The sequence below is a fragment of the Rhipicephalus microplus genome, chromosome 3 (genome assembly GCF_043290135.1).
Source record: "Rhipicephalus microplus isolate Deutch F79 chromosome 3, USDA_Rmic, whole genome shotgun sequence".
NCBI lineage: Eukaryota > Metazoa > Arthropoda > Arachnida > Ixodida > Ixodidae > Rhipicephalus > Rhipicephalus microplus.
The window spans coordinates 49,875,071-49,892,220 of NC_134702.1; the positions used below are offsets into that span (position 1 = coordinate 49,875,071).

A 17,150-nucleotide genomic window follows, 5' to 3' on the forward strand; every position below is an offset into this window, starting at 1 on the left:
GGGAAAAACAAGAATGTGTTTCCAAGTGTTATAAAAAATAATTTATTATTATATTTTGATGCCACATTTGGAACACAATGGCAGGGTAATGCATAACCTGGTGGTTAAATTTCTCCGAGTTCTACTTCTACCCCATAGTCACAAGAACCTTCTGCAATAAGATTTACGTACAAAAGAATGAAGCAAACTTCAATTAGATATAACTTTTTATCGCTTTGTTTCACACTTGGCAAACAAGCGTTGCGAGTTTCAAGAACATGATCCGTTCAAAGCAGATTCGAAGCAGATTCGAAGCCTGTACTTCCCCATAATTCCCATGGGAGTAAAAGTGCTGCTGAAAGAGCACGCGTACACACTAGCGCCAGGTTCCTCTCTTATTAATAGATATGTGGGGTCTAATGTCCCAAAATCACCATATGATTATGAGAGACGCCATTGTTGAAGGCTCCAGAAATTTCGACTACCTGGGGTTCCTTAACGTGCACCCGAATCTGAGCACAACGGCTTACAACATTTTCGCCTCCACCGATAATGCAACTGCTGCAGCCGGGATTCAATCCCGCGACCTGCGAGTCAGCAGCCGAGTACCTTAGCCACTAGACCACGGCGGCTCGGCCAGATTCCCCTCTAGGAGTTATTGTATTTAACTATCTTTTGCATAGTTTTGCAAACAAGAGAGCAAATACTACTGGTTCGTTTTTAACTCGAAATTGTAAACTCTTGGCTGCATGCAGTGCAATAATGCTCGATGCACAAAGCTCGATATCGTTACGCACAAGGAGGACCAGGACGTATACAGCTGAAGGGGGCCGTTTATTTTGGTCGCAAAGAGAAGCGCCGGAGCGGCCAACAGGTTGATGATCGCAGTGTCGTCCCCTTCTTTCTTCCTCCAGCTTGGGGCAGCCAACATGTTCAGCCATCTTCGTTTTCTTCCCAGGCATGCGTAACATTCCTCCCCTCGCAGACGAAGCCCGCCAGGCGAGGTAACTGATTCACCTTGGTGTGTACAACTTCAATCGAGCGACATGGACTGCTTGGGTTTTAGCAGCTCTTCTACCACTTCTCGTTAGGCGAGCTATTGTGTATGCGACTTCCGTGATTTTGTCGAGAACAACAAACGGTCCGTCGTATGTGGCCAAGAACTTTTGGCATAACCCGCGTCTTCGTACCAGAGTCCACAGCCACACTAAGTCGCCTGGATGGTAAGTTACAGGGCGGTGGCGGACGTCATAGCGTACCTTCGATTTTTCCGGTGATGCCAAAGTGCGTAGACGAGCAATACGACGCGCCTCTTTTGCAAGGCAGAGGATTTCGGTGACTGAGAGGTTCTCGTGCGCCGAGAATGGCAAAACTGTGTGAACTGTGTTCCGTGGCGGTCGTGCGTACATCAAGAAAAAGGGACTATAGCCTGTTGTCTCGTGCTTAGCGGTGTTGAACCCGTACGTTATAAATGGTAGCACGTCATCCCAGTTCTTGTGGTCGGATGCCACATACATAGAGAGCATGTTTACAATTGTTCGGTTGGTGCGCTCCGTGAGCCCATTTGTTTGCGGATGGTATGGCGACGAGTGACGAAGGCAGGACTCACTCAATCGAAGCAGCTCTTCTACTATATCTGCCGTAAATTGTCGCCTACGATCACCGATGATCACGTGAGGTGGGCCATGTCGGAGGATAACGTGCTGCAGCAGGAACACAGAGACGTCGCTGGCAATTGCGGTTGGTATGGCCGCCGTCTCGCTGTAGCGCGTGAGGTAATGGACACATACAATTATCCAGCGATTGCCCTTAGCCGACTTTGGAAAAGGGCCCACTAGGTCAATGCCGACCTGTTGGAAAGATGTGCTTGGAGGTGGCAAGGGCTGTAGAAGACCAGCCGGAGCAGTAGACGGGCGTTTGTGGCGTTGACTCTGTGTGCAGCTGGCCACTTTCGCCTCGACTGACTGTCGCATTCCTGGCCAATAAAAGCGTTCCTTAGCACGGTAAAGCGTAAACCTAAATGTCCGGACGTAGGATTGTCGTGCATAGCACCTAAAATCGCTGTCCGAAGGCTTTCTGGCACTACCAGGAGGAAACGTGCGCCAGTGCTGGAAAAGTTCTTCTTATATAGGAGTCCGTTGCGTACACAGAAATGGCATGCCATAAGAGCTGTGCAAAGCGATGATAGCCTGGTGTTCGCTGTTCATCTTTGAAAGTACTGAGGTCGGGAAACTTTAGTGACACAGAAGCTGCGAGGTGATAGAGGTCATCGGCGTCACACTCTGTGGTGCTCAGTGGCATGCGCGAAGGGCAATCTGCGTCGGCGTGTCGTCGACCACTTTTGTACGAGACTATGAAGTTATACTCTTGGAGCCGAAGTGCCCAGTGCGCTAGACGGCCGCAAGGATCCCGAAGGTTGACGAGCCAACACAATGAGTGGTGGTCGGTGACGACTGTAAAAGGGCGTCCATTTAGGTAAGACCAAAACCGCTGAATCGCAAATACTACCGCGAGGCATTCTTGTTCTGTGACAGTGTAATTCTGCTCGGGCCTACTCAAGGAGCGACTTGCGTATGCGATCACGTGCTCGCGGTTACCATAGCGTTGAACTAGGACGGCACTAATTCCTATGCCGCTGGCATCTGTGTGCAGTTCGTTGGAGCTGATGGGCTGAAGTGTTGAAGAACAGGCCGTGATGTCAGGAGGAACTTCAGTTGACGAAAAGAGGAGTTGCACTCCGGAGTCCACTCAAAGGGAGTATTCTTCCGTAGCAAACATGTCAGCGGATACGCGACATCGGCAAATTTAGGTATAAAGCGGCGAAAACAGGACCAAAGCCCCAAAAAACTGCGGAGCTCCTTCACAGAGCGCGGCGCACTGAACGTTTCAACGGCTGCTGTCTTCTGGGGATCTGGACGGATGCCCTCCTGATCGACTAGGTGTCCGAGAACAAGGGTTTGTCGGTCCCCGAAGTGGCATTTATTTGAGTTAAGAACAAGGCCAGCGTTTCTTATGCAAGTCAGTACAGTATGCAGACGTGAATTGTGTTTGCTGAAGGTGCGGCCAAAGATGACGACGTCGTCGAGATAGCACATGCAAATGCTCCACTTCAAGCCACGAAGAACAGTGTTCATAAATCGCTCGAACGTCGCCGGCGCGTCGCACAGTCCAAATGGCATCACGTTGAATTCAAAAAGGCCGTCAGGGGTTACAAAGGCTGTCTTTTCTTTATCTTTAGGATGCATGGGAATTTGCCAGTAGCCCGATCTTAAGTCTACAGAGGAAAAGTAAGAGGCCGAATGCAGACAGTCTATGGCATCATCATTACGTGGAATATGATGAACCCGGATTTAACGAAATATAGGTTATAATGAAGTAATTTAAAAGTAGTATTTCAATAGATATGTGGTCATAATAGACCTTTATAACAAATTTTTGGTTTAATGAACTTATTTATGTATAAAATGCAACTTTGTTGTAATGTGGTTTGAGCGTATCTGGCTCACAACTAGCTTATGTTTTCAGACCAGGTTATAGTGTACAAATCCTGTAGAATAGCCATACCTTGTGTTCCACTGATGCTGCTTGTGGCCACAATGTGCACCTTTCTTCCCGCCTCCGTTGCGTTGACAAGAACGAGTCGGGTGAGCGACACATGGCCAAACACGTTGACCTCAAACATAGCCTTGTCCTCTTCGATTGTGCACTCTTCGAAGTGTTTCAAAGTGCATAATCCGGCATTGTTGACCAAGACGTCTACCTGCAGTTATACATAATACTGGCAATGCAGGAACACAAAAACAAAGTGAAAAAAATAAATAAATAGAGGGAGACAATTGTCTCAGCTGTGTATTTCAGTACCTTGATAGCCCAAGCATTGAATCAGAACATTTATTATCAGATTTTATTGGCACATTACAGCATGAAATGAATATCAGTGGCATTATTTTCCATTTTAAAATGACCTATTGGTACATCATTACTATAGGTCAAAGCTATCAGCACATATAATAGCATAAAATTACAGGGAAGTAAGTTCAGTGCTATGCCATGAAGTAGCACAGTAATGCAGTTACTCCAAGCACTCTGCGTGTCGAACATTGCGAGACAGCGCACATGCTCTAAGTGTTCTATAAAAAAATGATAAACTGCAGGAAACAGCAATTTTTCCTCTAGGGTGTACAGATAAAAAATGCCTTACTTGAAAGCTCTATGCTACTTTTGACCTTTTAACATCCTTCAAATAATTCACGAGTTTCAATTATTCATACTGCACCCTATACGAAAGAGAGAAATAAAGATTTTCGAAAGCTTACAGCTCCATAACAGTCCAAGACCTTCTTGAATTGATCAGCATGACACGAAATGTCAGCCAAATTGAATGGCAAGACCAGTACTTCACAGCGACTGTTAAGTTCTGAAAACCAATCATAAGTAAAGAATAAGACGTTAGCACCACATCATGCTCATGTAAACCAAGTGCTGTCTGTCATGTGTCACAGAATGACCCATGAAAACTTTAACAGCAGTTGCCAATCATACAATTTTTTAGAACTGCTTTTACACTCGTGTTCAATGGACCCTTTTCATAATTCACAAGTGCGCTTCTCTGCACTGAATATTTGCCCTAGTAATGGCGGCACCAGTCGCGCTTCTAGTGGAGATACGGTCCTTGTTGAACTTGCTGCAGCTTGTCTACTGTGCATGTTTATATCAAGAAAGCCGACTCTACATTTACGTCATAGCATAAGCGCTCCGCGCTTGAACAGGCTGTTTGCCGTAAGGGGCTAGTCACCATTAGTTGTTCATACTGCATAGCAGGAAATCTAGCTTTACAATAGTGAAAAGGGTCTATTTGACACTAGTTCTAGGCTATTGATGCCTTTTGTCAGCTAGAGCATTCAAATCTTAGGAGCAGCACACATGACCACAATGGCACTGCAAGAAATGATTGTGCTGGCCCACAATATTCATTATCATTGTAGAGCCCTACAATGTACATTTGATGGGAGGAACCAAATTGCATGTTTCTAGATTACTGGAGGGCCTTGCAATGCACATTTAATAGGTGGAACTAAATTGCATTTCAAACACACACAGCACAATGATGACATTTTTATGGGCGAATATTGGAATGCTTCGAATATTTGAATGAATAATGCAGTATTCGAATTTGCTTCGAATCGAATTTAAATGATTGAAAATTTCAAAATATTCAAGACGAACTAATAAATGCATTTTAATTTGACACCCTGTAAAGGTGGTTTCACTGCAGTGTAGAAATAATAAAGAGTGAAAACATTTACTCAAACACATTAATTCACATGCAACTTTTTGTAAAAGTGGCTTCACTGCTGTGAAGTGATACTGAACCGTGAAAACACATAATCAGGAGAAATTCGCACTGCCGCGAAGCCCCATTGCAAGGTTATATGAAGATATCACCATCACATCAATTTTTTTTTTCAGTTGAAAAGCTTGTTATATCGACTTTTATGCTCTAAGTATAGCAATTTTTAAAATGTAATATATTTTATAGACCATCATTTACATTCTATGGAAAGTTAAATCCTGCTGCTACTGAAATTAAGTTGTTTCCTCTTCCTTTGAAGGAAAAAAAGGCATTCTCACAGGTCGTGTATGAATTAAAAAAATATTGTGCAGGTTAGTTTTCTCATGAAAAATATGCACCCCTTTCTTCATAATACATATATACAGTATTCAAATTATATTAAAACTTATTTGACTAAAATCACTATTCGCTTCAAGTTCACTTCAAAACTAAAATTCACTATTCGGCCAAGCCTACATTTTTGCTATGCCACAAAATTTGGCCAGCAAATTTCATATAAAAATGATTGCAGGCCACACAGTGGCTTATTCTATGTAAAGCAGCATAACTTTAAATGCGCATGCTTTTACAAGGCTCAAAAACTCGACCTGTCAAGCCTTGTATTACAGAAATAGGCATGTGCAATGTCCCGCATTAAGGCAGGGATCATATAGCTCGATGCCACAAAACCATTAACATTTTGTCTTAAATCAGCAGCAAGAAAATGTCAAATGCAGAACATATATCTTTCTCATCATTTTATCTGTCATGCACTAAACTTCCTGTGCTGCTTGAAAGATAGTAAAGGATACATAAGATTTTCCTCTGCTGTACACTCAAACCTCATTATAAAAAAAGTTGCATCTAATGCAAAAATAAATTCGTTATATCCAAAGATCTACTATAAAGGTGTATTCCTAACACTATAATTATGGCAAGGCTATTTTTCATTAATTTTATTAGAATCAATATTTCTTTATATCAGGGTTTATTATATCAAGGTATGAGTGCTACACATCGTGTGAATAACTAAGACTTTACCCCAAATTGTATTACGCTAAATTATAGCCAGTGATTGCATCTGCAGAATAGTTGTCATGTATAATGTAATGCTCACCCAAACATCTGTCATGAACCGCTTGCAGCCTTTGCCGATTTGTGCCAGAAATAACGAGCTTGGCACCCACTTTAGCCAGCTTGTATGAAAGCCACTCCCCAATGCCACTGGATGCACCTGTAATCCATACCACCTTGCCTTGCAGGGAAGCTGGGTGAGCAGTAGACAGAATTTAAATGCAGAAAACAGGTCAGATCAGTAACTGAAGAATCAATGTCGGGAAAATTTCAGCAAATGCAACCGCTTCTCGTCGCAAGTTGCTTTTTCTGTACTTTCAATAAAACACCAACCTTCTCCCGCAACACCCGAAATCATCATTATTTGGGGGGGGGGGGGGGGAGGGAAGGGCTAACGTCCCAAAACTACTATATGATCCACTGAAACAACCGAAATCATCATCTAAAGCAACCTGCACGCAGTGAGATACTGTAATGTGTACTTGATCTTAATGGTGTTTTGGCTTTCATACCTGCACAAAAAGGAATATCCTTGCATTTTGGCATCACCACTGAAGGGAGGCCAAGAACTAAAGTCAGCAAGCTTGTGATCTGCAATACTGCGACCCTTGAGACAATATTTCTTGATCACGGGATATGTGGGGCTCACGGATTTAAAGGTGACAATTTAGGGTTAAGATACATACTTTCATTTCCGCCATTGTGAGTTGTGAGTCAGCGTTACCTTTTATTTGTCGCAATATGAGAAGGTTATTTATAGCTAGGACTCCATGTTTTCAGATAAATCCGATATACACTTGCTGGTAAAAGCTTTGACGATATGAATTTATCTAGTAAGCTCCTATTTTAAAAAAGTGTTTACAACGTCCGAAGAGCACTTTCAGAGCTGCCAATCGTCAATCAAAAGGAACGCATGCTCATTAGCGGCAGCAACCTTGTAAAGTAAGCTTGCATCTATTACACCAGGCTTTAATGTTGTAGTTTAAACAAACATAGGTGTTTTGTCCATATATCTGTGTTTGCATGTTCAAACCTTCAGATAAAATACTCTTAGTGTGTTCACATGTTTTCGTATTCAGATATCATTTCATCTAAAATCTTGAAGTATTGAGATTAACACTAATAATAAGTCTTTTATTTTTCATCAAAATGATAAAGGGTGGGAGGAAAAGCTGAGAGGCAGCTTGACTAGCTCGTGCTTCCCCAAAGGCACACTTTGAAGAGTTTACAGCAATGCACTTAAATAGCCTTTGTTGTAGGGTAAACAAGCAGGAAGTGAGAAATACAAATTAAAAAATGCCTTACAAGAGAAAGGGGTTGCAGTCGACACGGCAGCAGGTGACAAGAAAACAACTGCAGAGTTGCACAGGGAGCTTAATGCTCTAAATCAATACAGCAGAACACAAGACATGAAAATTCATGGTTTGGCTGAAACCAAACGCGAAGATCTGATAAAAAAGTGAATCAGCTGGCTATAAAACTTGATTTGTGGGATCTTACAAGGAGTAATGTAGATGGGCTGCATCACATTCCCTCAAGGTCAGACAAAACTTCAGTTGTGCTCGTCAGGTTTTGTAAACAGTCCACAAAAGCGCCGTGGATTGCCATACTCTGCAGCAATGCATCAGAGATGTTAAGATTCTTGACAGCTTAACTGTGCAAAATAAGAGGCTGTTGTGGCTCGCAAAGGCAATGGCTGTGGAAACGCGCTACCGATTTGTCTGGACCAAGGAAGACAAGATATTTGCCCTAAAAGAGCCAACTGCTCAGGCCATCTACATCAACAATGAAAGCAACTTAGACAAGATTGTATAAAACAGACTGTCTTTTTGAAATTAAGTTAGTGAAATATGGCCTTTGTTTCTGCTGATTCATTCCGAGAATAGCTAAAAACACCTGGATACAGTATGAAAAATAGCCTGTCCTTTTATCACTTAAATGTGCAAAGCTTAAGAAACAATGCAGAGGAAGCCGAGGCTGAAATGAAACAGATGAACTTTGATTTGTTTATTCATTTCAATTAATAGTTCTTTACCTACTTTATTCATAGGTAGCCTCATGATTGGCCAATTTTAGATTTTCTAGATGACTGAATGGTTATATTTCTTCATCAAAATTTGAGATACAATAATGGCCAGTTTAATGGCCAATCCCCCGTAGTGGGTACGAGCCACAACATAGGTTACAAGCAAGCTAGCGAGATGAACTTCACTTTTTATTTCCTTGTTTTTATTTCCTGGCTCCACTCAGAGGAAGACGTCATGCAAGTCACTGGTTAAGAAAACATAAATCAATTTAGGAAAGAAAAACGAGGGGGTGACGTGACCATATATATATATATATATATATATATATATATATATATATATATATATAAGGGAAAGAAGTGTATACCTAAGGGCTCGTTTTTCCGTGTTTTTAACACAATAATAATGAGATATAACAGACAGTAATGCCAAGGAATGTACAGGGGAAGTTATTAACATTAATGGAATGTAAATAAGAAGAAAGAAAAGTGGATGAAAAAATTACCAACTGTAAGCAGGAATCGAACCTACGACCTTCGAATTACGCGTTCGATGCTCTAACCACTGAGCTATTACAGCGGCACTCCCTCCATCCACTTTTTTGGGTTTATCTGTGAATTTTTTAGAAGTAGGAGTGACAGTCAGCGCCATCTATAAGCCAAACAACGAGTGTGAAAACACTCTTATGCGCATGTTTGGCGTCACGTAGCACGTGAACTTATTATGAGCGGGCAGCTGATTAATTGTCCCTCTTATACAACCCAAACACACCAAGTCTGCCAGTACGAGACCCTCGTTCAATGAAATAAGGGAAAGAAGTGTATACCTAAGGGCTCGTTTTTCCGTGTTTTTAACACAATAATAATGAGATATAACAGACAGTAATGCCAAGGAATGTACAGGGGAAGTTATTAACATTAATGGAATGTAAATAAGAAGAAAGAAAAGTGGATGAAAAAATTACCAACTGTAAGCAGGAATCGAACCTACGACCTTCGAATTACGCGTTCGATGCTCTAACCACTGAGCTATTACAGCGGCACTCCCTCCATCCACTTTTTTGGGTTTATCTGTGAATTTTTTAGAAGTAGGAGTGACAGTCAGCGCCATCTATAAGCCAAACAACGAGTGTGAAAACACTCTTATGCGCATGTTTGGCGTCACGTAGCACGTGAACTTATTATGAGCGGGCAGCTGATTAATTGTCCCTCTTATACAACCCAAACACACCAAGTCTGCCAGTACGAGACCCTCGTTCAATGAAATAAGGGAAAGAAGTGTATACCTAAGGGCTCGTTTTTCCGTGTTTTTAACACAATAATAATGAGATATAACAGACAGTAATGCCAAGGAATGTACAGGGGAAGTTATTAACATTAATGGAATGTAAATAAGAAGAAAGAAAAGTGGATGAAAAAATTACCAACTGTAAGCAGGAATCGAACCTACGACCTTCGAATTACGCGTTCGATGCTCTAACCACTGAGCTATTACAGCGGCACTCCCTCCATCCACTTTTTTGGGTTTATCTGTGAATTTTTTAGAAGTAGGAGTGACAGTCAGCGCCATCTATAAGCCAAACAACGAGTGTGAAAACACTCTTATGCGCATGTTTGGCGTCACGTAGCACGTGAACTTATTATGAGCGGGCAGCTGATTAATTGTCCCTCTTATACAACCCAAACACACCAAGTCTGCCAGTACGAGACCCTCGTTCAATGAAATAAGGGAAAGAAGTGTATACCTAAGGGCTCGTTTTTCCGTGTTTTTAACACAATAATAATGAGATATAACAGACAGTAATGCCAAGGAATGTACAGGGGAAGTTATTAACATTAATGGAATGTAAATAAGAAGAAAGAAAAGTGGATGAAAAAATTACCAACTGTAAGCAGGAATCGAACCTACGACCTTCGAATTACGCGTTCGATGCTCTAACCACTGAGCTATTACAGCGGCACTCCCTCCATCCACTTTTTTGGGTTTATCTGTGAATTTTTTAGAAGTAGGAGTGACAGTCAGCGCCATCTATAAGCCAAACAACGAGTGTGAAAACACTCTTATGCGCATGTTTGGCGTCACGTAGCACGTGAACTTATTATGAGCGGGCAGCTGATTAATTGTCCCTCTTATACAACCCAAACACACCAAGTCTGCCAGTACGAGACCCTCGTTCAATGAAATAAGGGAAAGAAGTGTATACCTAAGGGCTCGTTTTTCCGTGTTTTTAACACAATAATAATGAGATATAACAGACAGTAATGCCAAGGAATGTACAGGGGAAGTTATTAACATTAATGGAATGTAAATAAGAAGAAAGAAAAGTGGATGAAAAAATTACCAACTGTAAGCAGGAATCGAACCTACGACCTTCGAATTACGCGTTCGATGCTCTAACCACTGAGCTATTACAGCGGCACTCCCTCCATCCACTTTTTTGGGTTTATCTGTGAATTTTTTAGAAGTAGGAGTGACAGTCAGCGCCATCTATAAGCCAAACAACGAGTGTGAAAACACTCTTATGCGCATGTTTGGCGTCACGTAGCACGTGAACTTATTATGAGCGGGCAGCTGATTAATTGTCCCTCTTATACAACCCAAACACACCAAGTCTGCCAGTACGAGACCCTCGTTCAATGAAATAAGGGAAAGAAGTGTATACCTAAGGGCTCGTTTTTCCGTGTTTTTAACACAATAATAATGAGATATAACAGACAGTAATGCCAAGGAATGTACAGGGGAAGTTATTAACATTAATGGAATGTAAATAAGAAGAAAGAAAAGTGGATGAAAAAATTACCAACTGTAAGCAGGAATCGAACCTACGACCTTCGAATTACGCGTTCGATGCTCTAACCACTGAGCTATTACAGCGGCACTCCCTCCATCCACTTTTTTGGGTTTATCTGTGAATTTTTTAGAAGTAGGAGTGACAGTCAGCGCCATCTATAAGCCAAACAACGAGTGTGAAAACACTCTTATGCGCATGTTTGGCGTCACGTAGCACGTGAACTTATTATGAGCGGGCAGCTGATTAATTGTCCCTCTTATACAACCCAAACACACCAAGTCTGCCAGTACGAGACCCTCGTTCAATGAAATAAGGGAAAGAAGTGTATACCTAAGGGCTCGTTTTTCCGTGTTTTTAACACAATAATAATGAGATATAACAGACAGTAATGCCAAGGAATGTACAGGGGAAGTTATTAACATTAATGGAATGTAAATAAGAAGAAAGAAAAGTGGATGAAAAAATTACCAACTGTAAGCAGGAATCGAACCTACGACCTTCGAATTACGCGTTCGATGCTCTAACCACTGAGCTATTACAGCGGCACTCCCTCCATCCACTTTTTTGGGTTTATCTGTGAATTTTTTAGAAGTAGGAGTGACAGTCAGCGCCATCTATAAGCCAAACAACGAGTGTGAAAACACTCTTATGCGCATGTTTGGCGTCACGTAGCACGTGAACTTATTATGAGCGGGCAGCTGATTAATTGTCCCTCTTATACAACCCAAACACACCAAGTCTGCCAGTACGAGACCCTCGTTCAATGAAATAAGGGAAAGAAGTGTATACCTAAGGGCTCGTTTTTCCGTGTTTTTAACACAATAATAATGAGATATAACAGACAGTAATGCCAAGGAATGTACAGGGGAAGTTATTAACATTAATGGAATGTAAATAAGAAGAAAGAAAAGTGGATGAAAAAATTACCAACTGTAAGCAGGAATCGAACCTACGACCTTCGAATTACGCGTTCGATGCTCTAACCACTGAGCTATTACAGCGGCACTCCCTCCATCCACTTTTTTGGGTTTATCTGTGAATTTTTTAGAAGTAGGAGTGACAGTCAGCGCCATCTATAAGCCAAACAACGAGTGTGAAAACACTCTTATGCGCATGTTTGGCGTCACGTAGCACGTGAACTTATTATGAGCGGGCAGCTGATTAATTGTCCCTCTTATACAACCCAAACACACCAAGTCTGCCAGTACGAGACCCTCGTTCAATGAAATAAGGGAAAGAAGTGTATACCTAAGGGCTCGTTTTTCCGTGTTTTTAACACAATAATAATGAGATATAACAGACAGTAATGCCAAGGAATGTACAGGGGAAGTTATTAACATTAATGGAATGTAAATAAGAAGAAAGAAAAGTGGATGAAAAAATTACCAACTGTAAGCAGGAATCGAACCTACGACCTTCGAATTACGCGTTCGATGCTCTAACCACTGAGCTATTACAGCGGCACTCCCTCCATCCACTTTTTTGGGTTTATCTGTGAATTTTTTAGAAGTAGGAGTGACAGTCAGCGCCATCTATAAGCCAAACAACGAGTGTGAAAACACTCTTATGCGCATGTTTGGCGTCACGTAGCACGTGAACTTATTATGAGCGGGCAGCTGATTAATTGTCCCTCTTATACAACCCAAACACACCAAGTCTGCCAGTACGAGACCCTCGTTCAATGAAATAAGGGAAAGAAGTGTATACCTAAGGGCTCGTTTTTCCGTGTTTTTAACACAATAATAATGAGATATAACAGACAGTAATGCCAAGGAATGTACAGGGGAAGTTATTAACATTAATGGAATGTAAATAAGAAGAAAGAAAAGTGGATGAAAAAATTACCAACTGTAAGCAGGAATCGAACCTACGACCTTCGAATTACGCGTTCGATGCTCTAACCACTGAGCTATTACAGCGGCACTCCCTCCATCCACTTTTTTGGGTTTATCTGTGAATTTTTTAGAAGTAGGAGTGACAGTCAGCGCCATCTATAAGCCAAACAACGAGTGTGAAAACACTCTTATGCGCATGTTTGGCGTCACGTAGCACGTGAACTTATTATGAGCGGGCAGCTGATTAATTGTCCCTCTTATACAACCCAAACACACCAAGTCTGCCAGTACGAGACCCTCGTTCAATGAAATAAGGGAAAGAAGTGTATACCTAAGGGCTCGTTTTTCCGTGTTTTTAACACAATAATAATGAGATATAACAGACAGTAATGCCAAGGAATGTACAGGGGAAGTTATTAACATTAATGGAATGTAAATAAGAAGAAAGAAAAGTGGATGAAAAAATTACCAACTGTAAGCAGGAATCGAACCTACGACCTTCGAATTACGCGTTCGATGCTCTAACCACTGAGCTATTACAGCGGCACTCCCTCCATCCACTTTTTTGGGTTTATCTGTGAATTTTTTAGAAGTAGGAGTGACAGTCAGCGCCATCTATAAGCCAAACAACGAGTGTGAAAACACTCTTATGCGCATGTTTGGCGTCACGTAGCACGTGAACTTATTATGAGCGGGCAGCTGATTAATTGTCCCTCTTATACAACCCAAACACACCAAGTCTGCCAGTACGAGACCCTCGTTCAATGAAATAAGGGAAAGAAGTGTATACCTAAGGGCTCGTTTTTCCGTGTTTTTAACACAATAATAATGAGATATAACAGACAGTAATGCCAAGGAATGTACAGGGGAAGTTATTAACATTAATGGAATGTAAATAAGAAGAAAGAAAAGTGGATGAAAAAATTACCAACTGTAAGCAGGAATCGAACCTACGACCTTCGAATTACGCGTTCGATGCTCTAACCACTGAGCTATTACAGCGGCACTCCCTCCATCCACTTTTTTGGGTTTATCTGTGAATTTTTTAGAAGTAGGAGTGACAGTCAGCGCCATCTATAAGCCAAACAACGAGTGTGAAAACACTCTTATGCGCATGTTTGGCGTCACGTAGCACGTGAACTTATTATGAGCGGGCAGCTGATTAATTGTCCCTCTTATACAACCCAAACACACCAAGTCTGCCAGTACGAGACCCTCGTTCAATGAAATAAGGGAAAGAAGTGTATACCTAAGGGCTCGTTTTTCCGTGTTTTTAACACAATAATAATGAGATATAACAGACAGTAATGCCAAGGAATGTACAGGGGAAGTTATTAACATTAATGGAATGTAAATAAGAAGAAAGAAAAGTGGATGAAAAAATTACCAACTGTAAGCAGGAATCGAACCTACGACCTTCGAATTACGCGTTCGATGCTCTAACCACTGAGCTATTACAGCGGCACTCCCTCCATCCACTTTTTTGGGTTTATCTGTGAATTTTTTAGAAGTAGGAGTGACAGTCAGCGCCATCTATAAGCCAAACAACGAGTGTGAAAACACTCTTATGCGCATGTTTGGCGTCACGTAGCACGTGAACTTATTATGAGCGGGCAGCTGATTAATTGTCCCTCTTATACAACCCAAACACACCAAGTCTGCCAGTACGAGACCCTCGTTCAATGAAATAAGGGAAAGAAGTGTATACCTAAGGGCTCGTTTTTCCGTGTTTTTAACACAATAATAATGAGATATAACAGACAGTAATGCCAAGGAATGTACAGGGGAAGTTATTAACATTAATGGAATGTAAATAAGAAGAAAGAAAAGTGGATGAAAAAATTACCAACTGTAAGCAGGAATCGAACCTACGACCTTCGAATTACGCGTTCGATGCTCTAACCACTGAGCTATTACAGCGGCACTCCCTCCATCCACTTTTTTGGGTTTATCTGTGAATTTTTTAGAAGTAGGAGTGACAGTCAGCGCCATCTATAAGCCAAACAACGAGTGTGAAAACACTCTTATGCGCATGTTTGGCGTCACGTAGCACGTGAACTTATTATGAGCGGGCAGCTGATTAATTGTCCCTCTTATACAACCCAAACACACCAAGTCTGCCAGTACGAGACCCTCGTTCAATGAAATAAGGGAAAGAAGTGTATACCTAAGGGCTCGTTTTTCCGTGTTTTTAACACAATAATAATGAGATATAACAGACAGTAATGCCAAGGAATGTACAGGGGAAGTTATTAACATTAATGGAATGTAAATAAGAAGAAAGAAAAGTGGATGAAAAAATTACCAACTGTAAGCAGGAATCGAACCTACGACCTTCGAATTACGCGTTCGATGCTCTAACCACTGAGCTATTACAGCGGCACTCCCTCCATCCACTTTTTTGGGTTTATCTGTGAATTTTTTAGAAGTAGGAGTGACAGTCAGCGCCATCTATAAGCCAAACAACGAGTGTGAAAACACTCTTATGCGCATGTTTGGCGTCACGTAGCACGTGAACTTATTATGAGCGGGCAGCTGATTAATTGTCCCTCTTATACAACCCAAACACACCAAGTCTGCCAGTACGAGACCCTCGTTCAATGAAATAAGGGAAAGAAGTGTATACCTAAGGGCTCGTTTTTCCGTGTTTTTAACACAATAATAATGAGATATAACAGACAGTAATGCCAAGGAATGTACAGGGGAAGTTATTAACATTAATGGAATGTAAATAAGAAGAAAGAAAAGTGGATGAAAAAATTACCAACTGTAAGCAGGAATCGAACCTACGACCTTCGAATTACGCGTTCGATGCTCTAACCACTGAGCTATTACAGCGGCACTCCCTCCATCCACTTTTTTGGGTTTATCTGTGAATTTTTTAGAAGTAGGAGTGACAGTCAGCGCCATCTATAAGCCAAACAACGAGTGTGAAAACACTCTTATGCGCATGTTTGGCGTCACGTAGCACGTGAACTTATTATGAGCGGGCAGCTGATTAATTGTCCCTCTTATACAACCCAAACACACCAAGTCTGCCAGTACGAGACCCTCGTTCAATGAAATAAGGGAAAGAAGTGTATACCTAAGGGCTCGTTTTTCCGTGTTTTTAACACAATAATAATGAGATATAACAGACAGTAATGCCAAGGAATGTACAGGGGAAGTTATTAACATTAATGGAATGTAAATAAGAAGAAAGAAAAGTGGATGAAAAAATTACCAACTGTAAGCAGGAATCGAACCTACGACCTTCGAATTACGCGTTCGATGCTCTAACCACTGAGCTATTACAGCGGCACTCCCTCCATCCACTTTTTTGGGTTTATCTGTGAATTTTTTAGAAGTAGGAGTGACAGTCAGCGCCATCTATAAGCCAAACAACGAGTGTGAAAACACTCTTATGCGCATGTTTGGCGTCACGTATATATATATATATATATATATATATATATATATATATATATATATATATATATATATATATATATATATATATATATATATACTTGTGCCAAAGTTTATCTTTTATCTCTTGATATCTGGACTGACTACACAGATATTTTTGTTGATTATGAACATGTTAGCAGTAAATTGCTATTCAAGATTTGACAATGTGTACGATTATAGGTGCTTCAGTCCATTTTGAACATTCGGAAAACTTTCTTTTCATGTGTGGGCTGCCCTGAATACACGTTTTTGCGTAGACCTTTGGGCAGTGGCATAGCCAGGGGTACGGGCCCACACCGGGCCCGTGCCCCCTCCCCCCGAATTTTTTTTTTTCGCCATGGCATGCAGTGAGAAAAATGACCATTTTAAAACGTTGCCCTTCCCCTCTCCCCCATAAAAACAATTCTGTCTATGCCACTGGTCTTAAGGTGTGGTTGCACAGCCGCACCTGCAAGCGTGCATGTGTGAACAGCGCGCGTGGAGCACTGCAACGGCACGATTACCATTAATTACCATTAATTATGCTATCAGACAACCACCAACAACGTTAGTAGTGATTACATCTCAGTTCCTGCGACGTCAGAAGATTGCGAACGCAGTAGTGCTTTGAACTACGCGCCGAAGAGTTGTCAGCCAATGTGGTACAGGCAGTGCCAAATTAT

The 17,150-nt window shown here is 41.5% G+C and overlaps 2 protein-coding genes and 17 non-coding genes across 20 annotated transcripts in view; 1 reads left to right on the forward strand and 18 right to left on the reverse strand.

Annotated features, from left to right (window-relative positions):
- LOC119175033 (GPN-loop GTPase 1) overlaps nucleotides 1-17,150 on the forward strand; it is a 76,727-nt gene that overhangs the window by 17,375 nt on the left and 42,202 nt on the right. The gene's annotated exons all lie outside the window — the stretch shown is intronic.
- Nucleotides 1-17,150, reverse strand: part of LOC119175042 (dehydrogenase/reductase SDR family member 7) — a 29,856-nt gene that overhangs the window by 11,988 nt on the left and 718 nt on the right. For both annotated transcript variants that reach the window (XR_012894247.1, XM_075889471.1), the window contains exons 2-4: nucleotides 6,429-6,578; nucleotides 4,296-4,396; nucleotides 3,544-3,739 (exon numbers count right to left, since the gene is read on the reverse strand). Coding sequence is in view for 1 of the 2 variants with exons in the window: in XM_075889471.1 (XP_075745586.1) it covers nucleotides 3,544-3,739; nucleotides 4,296-4,396; nucleotides 6,429-6,578 (447 nt within the window). In the remaining variant the exon portion in view is untranslated. The remainder of the gene's footprint in view (nucleotides 1-3,543; nucleotides 3,740-4,295; nucleotides 4,397-6,428; nucleotides 6,579-17,150) is intronic.
- TRNAT-CGU (transfer RNA threonine (anticodon CGU)) lies at nucleotides 8,919-8,991 on the reverse strand. Its single transcript has one exon. It is a non-coding gene; the product is annotated as a tRNA-Thr (tRNA).
- Nucleotides 9,378-9,450, reverse strand: TRNAT-CGU (transfer RNA threonine (anticodon CGU)). Its single transcript has one exon. It is a non-coding gene; the product is annotated as a tRNA-Thr (tRNA).
- On the reverse strand, nucleotides 9,837-9,909 carry TRNAT-CGU (transfer RNA threonine (anticodon CGU)). The gene has a single exon. It is a non-coding gene; the product is annotated as a tRNA-Thr (tRNA).
- TRNAT-CGU (transfer RNA threonine (anticodon CGU)) lies at nucleotides 10,296-10,368 on the reverse strand. Its single transcript has one exon. It is a non-coding gene; the product is annotated as a tRNA-Thr (tRNA).
- TRNAT-CGU (transfer RNA threonine (anticodon CGU)) lies at nucleotides 10,755-10,827 on the reverse strand. Its single transcript has one exon. It is a non-coding gene; the product is annotated as a tRNA-Thr (tRNA).
- On the reverse strand, nucleotides 11,214-11,286 carry TRNAT-CGU (transfer RNA threonine (anticodon CGU)). Its single transcript has one exon. It is a non-coding gene; the product is annotated as a tRNA-Thr (tRNA).
- On the reverse strand, nucleotides 11,673-11,745 carry TRNAT-CGU (transfer RNA threonine (anticodon CGU)). Its single transcript has one exon. It is a non-coding gene; the product is annotated as a tRNA-Thr (tRNA).
- TRNAT-CGU (transfer RNA threonine (anticodon CGU)) lies at nucleotides 12,132-12,204 on the reverse strand. The gene has a single exon. It is a non-coding gene; the product is annotated as a tRNA-Thr (tRNA).
- TRNAT-CGU (transfer RNA threonine (anticodon CGU)) lies at nucleotides 12,591-12,663 on the reverse strand. Its single transcript has one exon. It is a non-coding gene; the product is annotated as a tRNA-Thr (tRNA).
- Nucleotides 13,050-13,122, reverse strand: TRNAT-CGU (transfer RNA threonine (anticodon CGU)). Its single transcript has one exon. It is a non-coding gene; the product is annotated as a tRNA-Thr (tRNA).
- TRNAT-CGU (transfer RNA threonine (anticodon CGU)) lies at nucleotides 13,509-13,581 on the reverse strand. The gene has a single exon. It is a non-coding gene; the product is annotated as a tRNA-Thr (tRNA).
- Nucleotides 13,968-14,040, reverse strand: TRNAT-CGU (transfer RNA threonine (anticodon CGU)). Its single transcript has one exon. It is a non-coding gene; the product is annotated as a tRNA-Thr (tRNA).
- On the reverse strand, nucleotides 14,427-14,499 carry TRNAT-CGU (transfer RNA threonine (anticodon CGU)). The gene has a single exon. It is a non-coding gene; the product is annotated as a tRNA-Thr (tRNA).
- TRNAT-CGU (transfer RNA threonine (anticodon CGU)) lies at nucleotides 14,886-14,958 on the reverse strand. Its single transcript has one exon. It is a non-coding gene; the product is annotated as a tRNA-Thr (tRNA).
- TRNAT-CGU (transfer RNA threonine (anticodon CGU)) lies at nucleotides 15,345-15,417 on the reverse strand. The gene has a single exon. It is a non-coding gene; the product is annotated as a tRNA-Thr (tRNA).
- On the reverse strand, nucleotides 15,804-15,876 carry TRNAT-CGU (transfer RNA threonine (anticodon CGU)). The gene has a single exon. It is a non-coding gene; the product is annotated as a tRNA-Thr (tRNA).
- Nucleotides 16,263-16,335, reverse strand: TRNAT-CGU (transfer RNA threonine (anticodon CGU)). The gene has a single exon. It is a non-coding gene; the product is annotated as a tRNA-Thr (tRNA).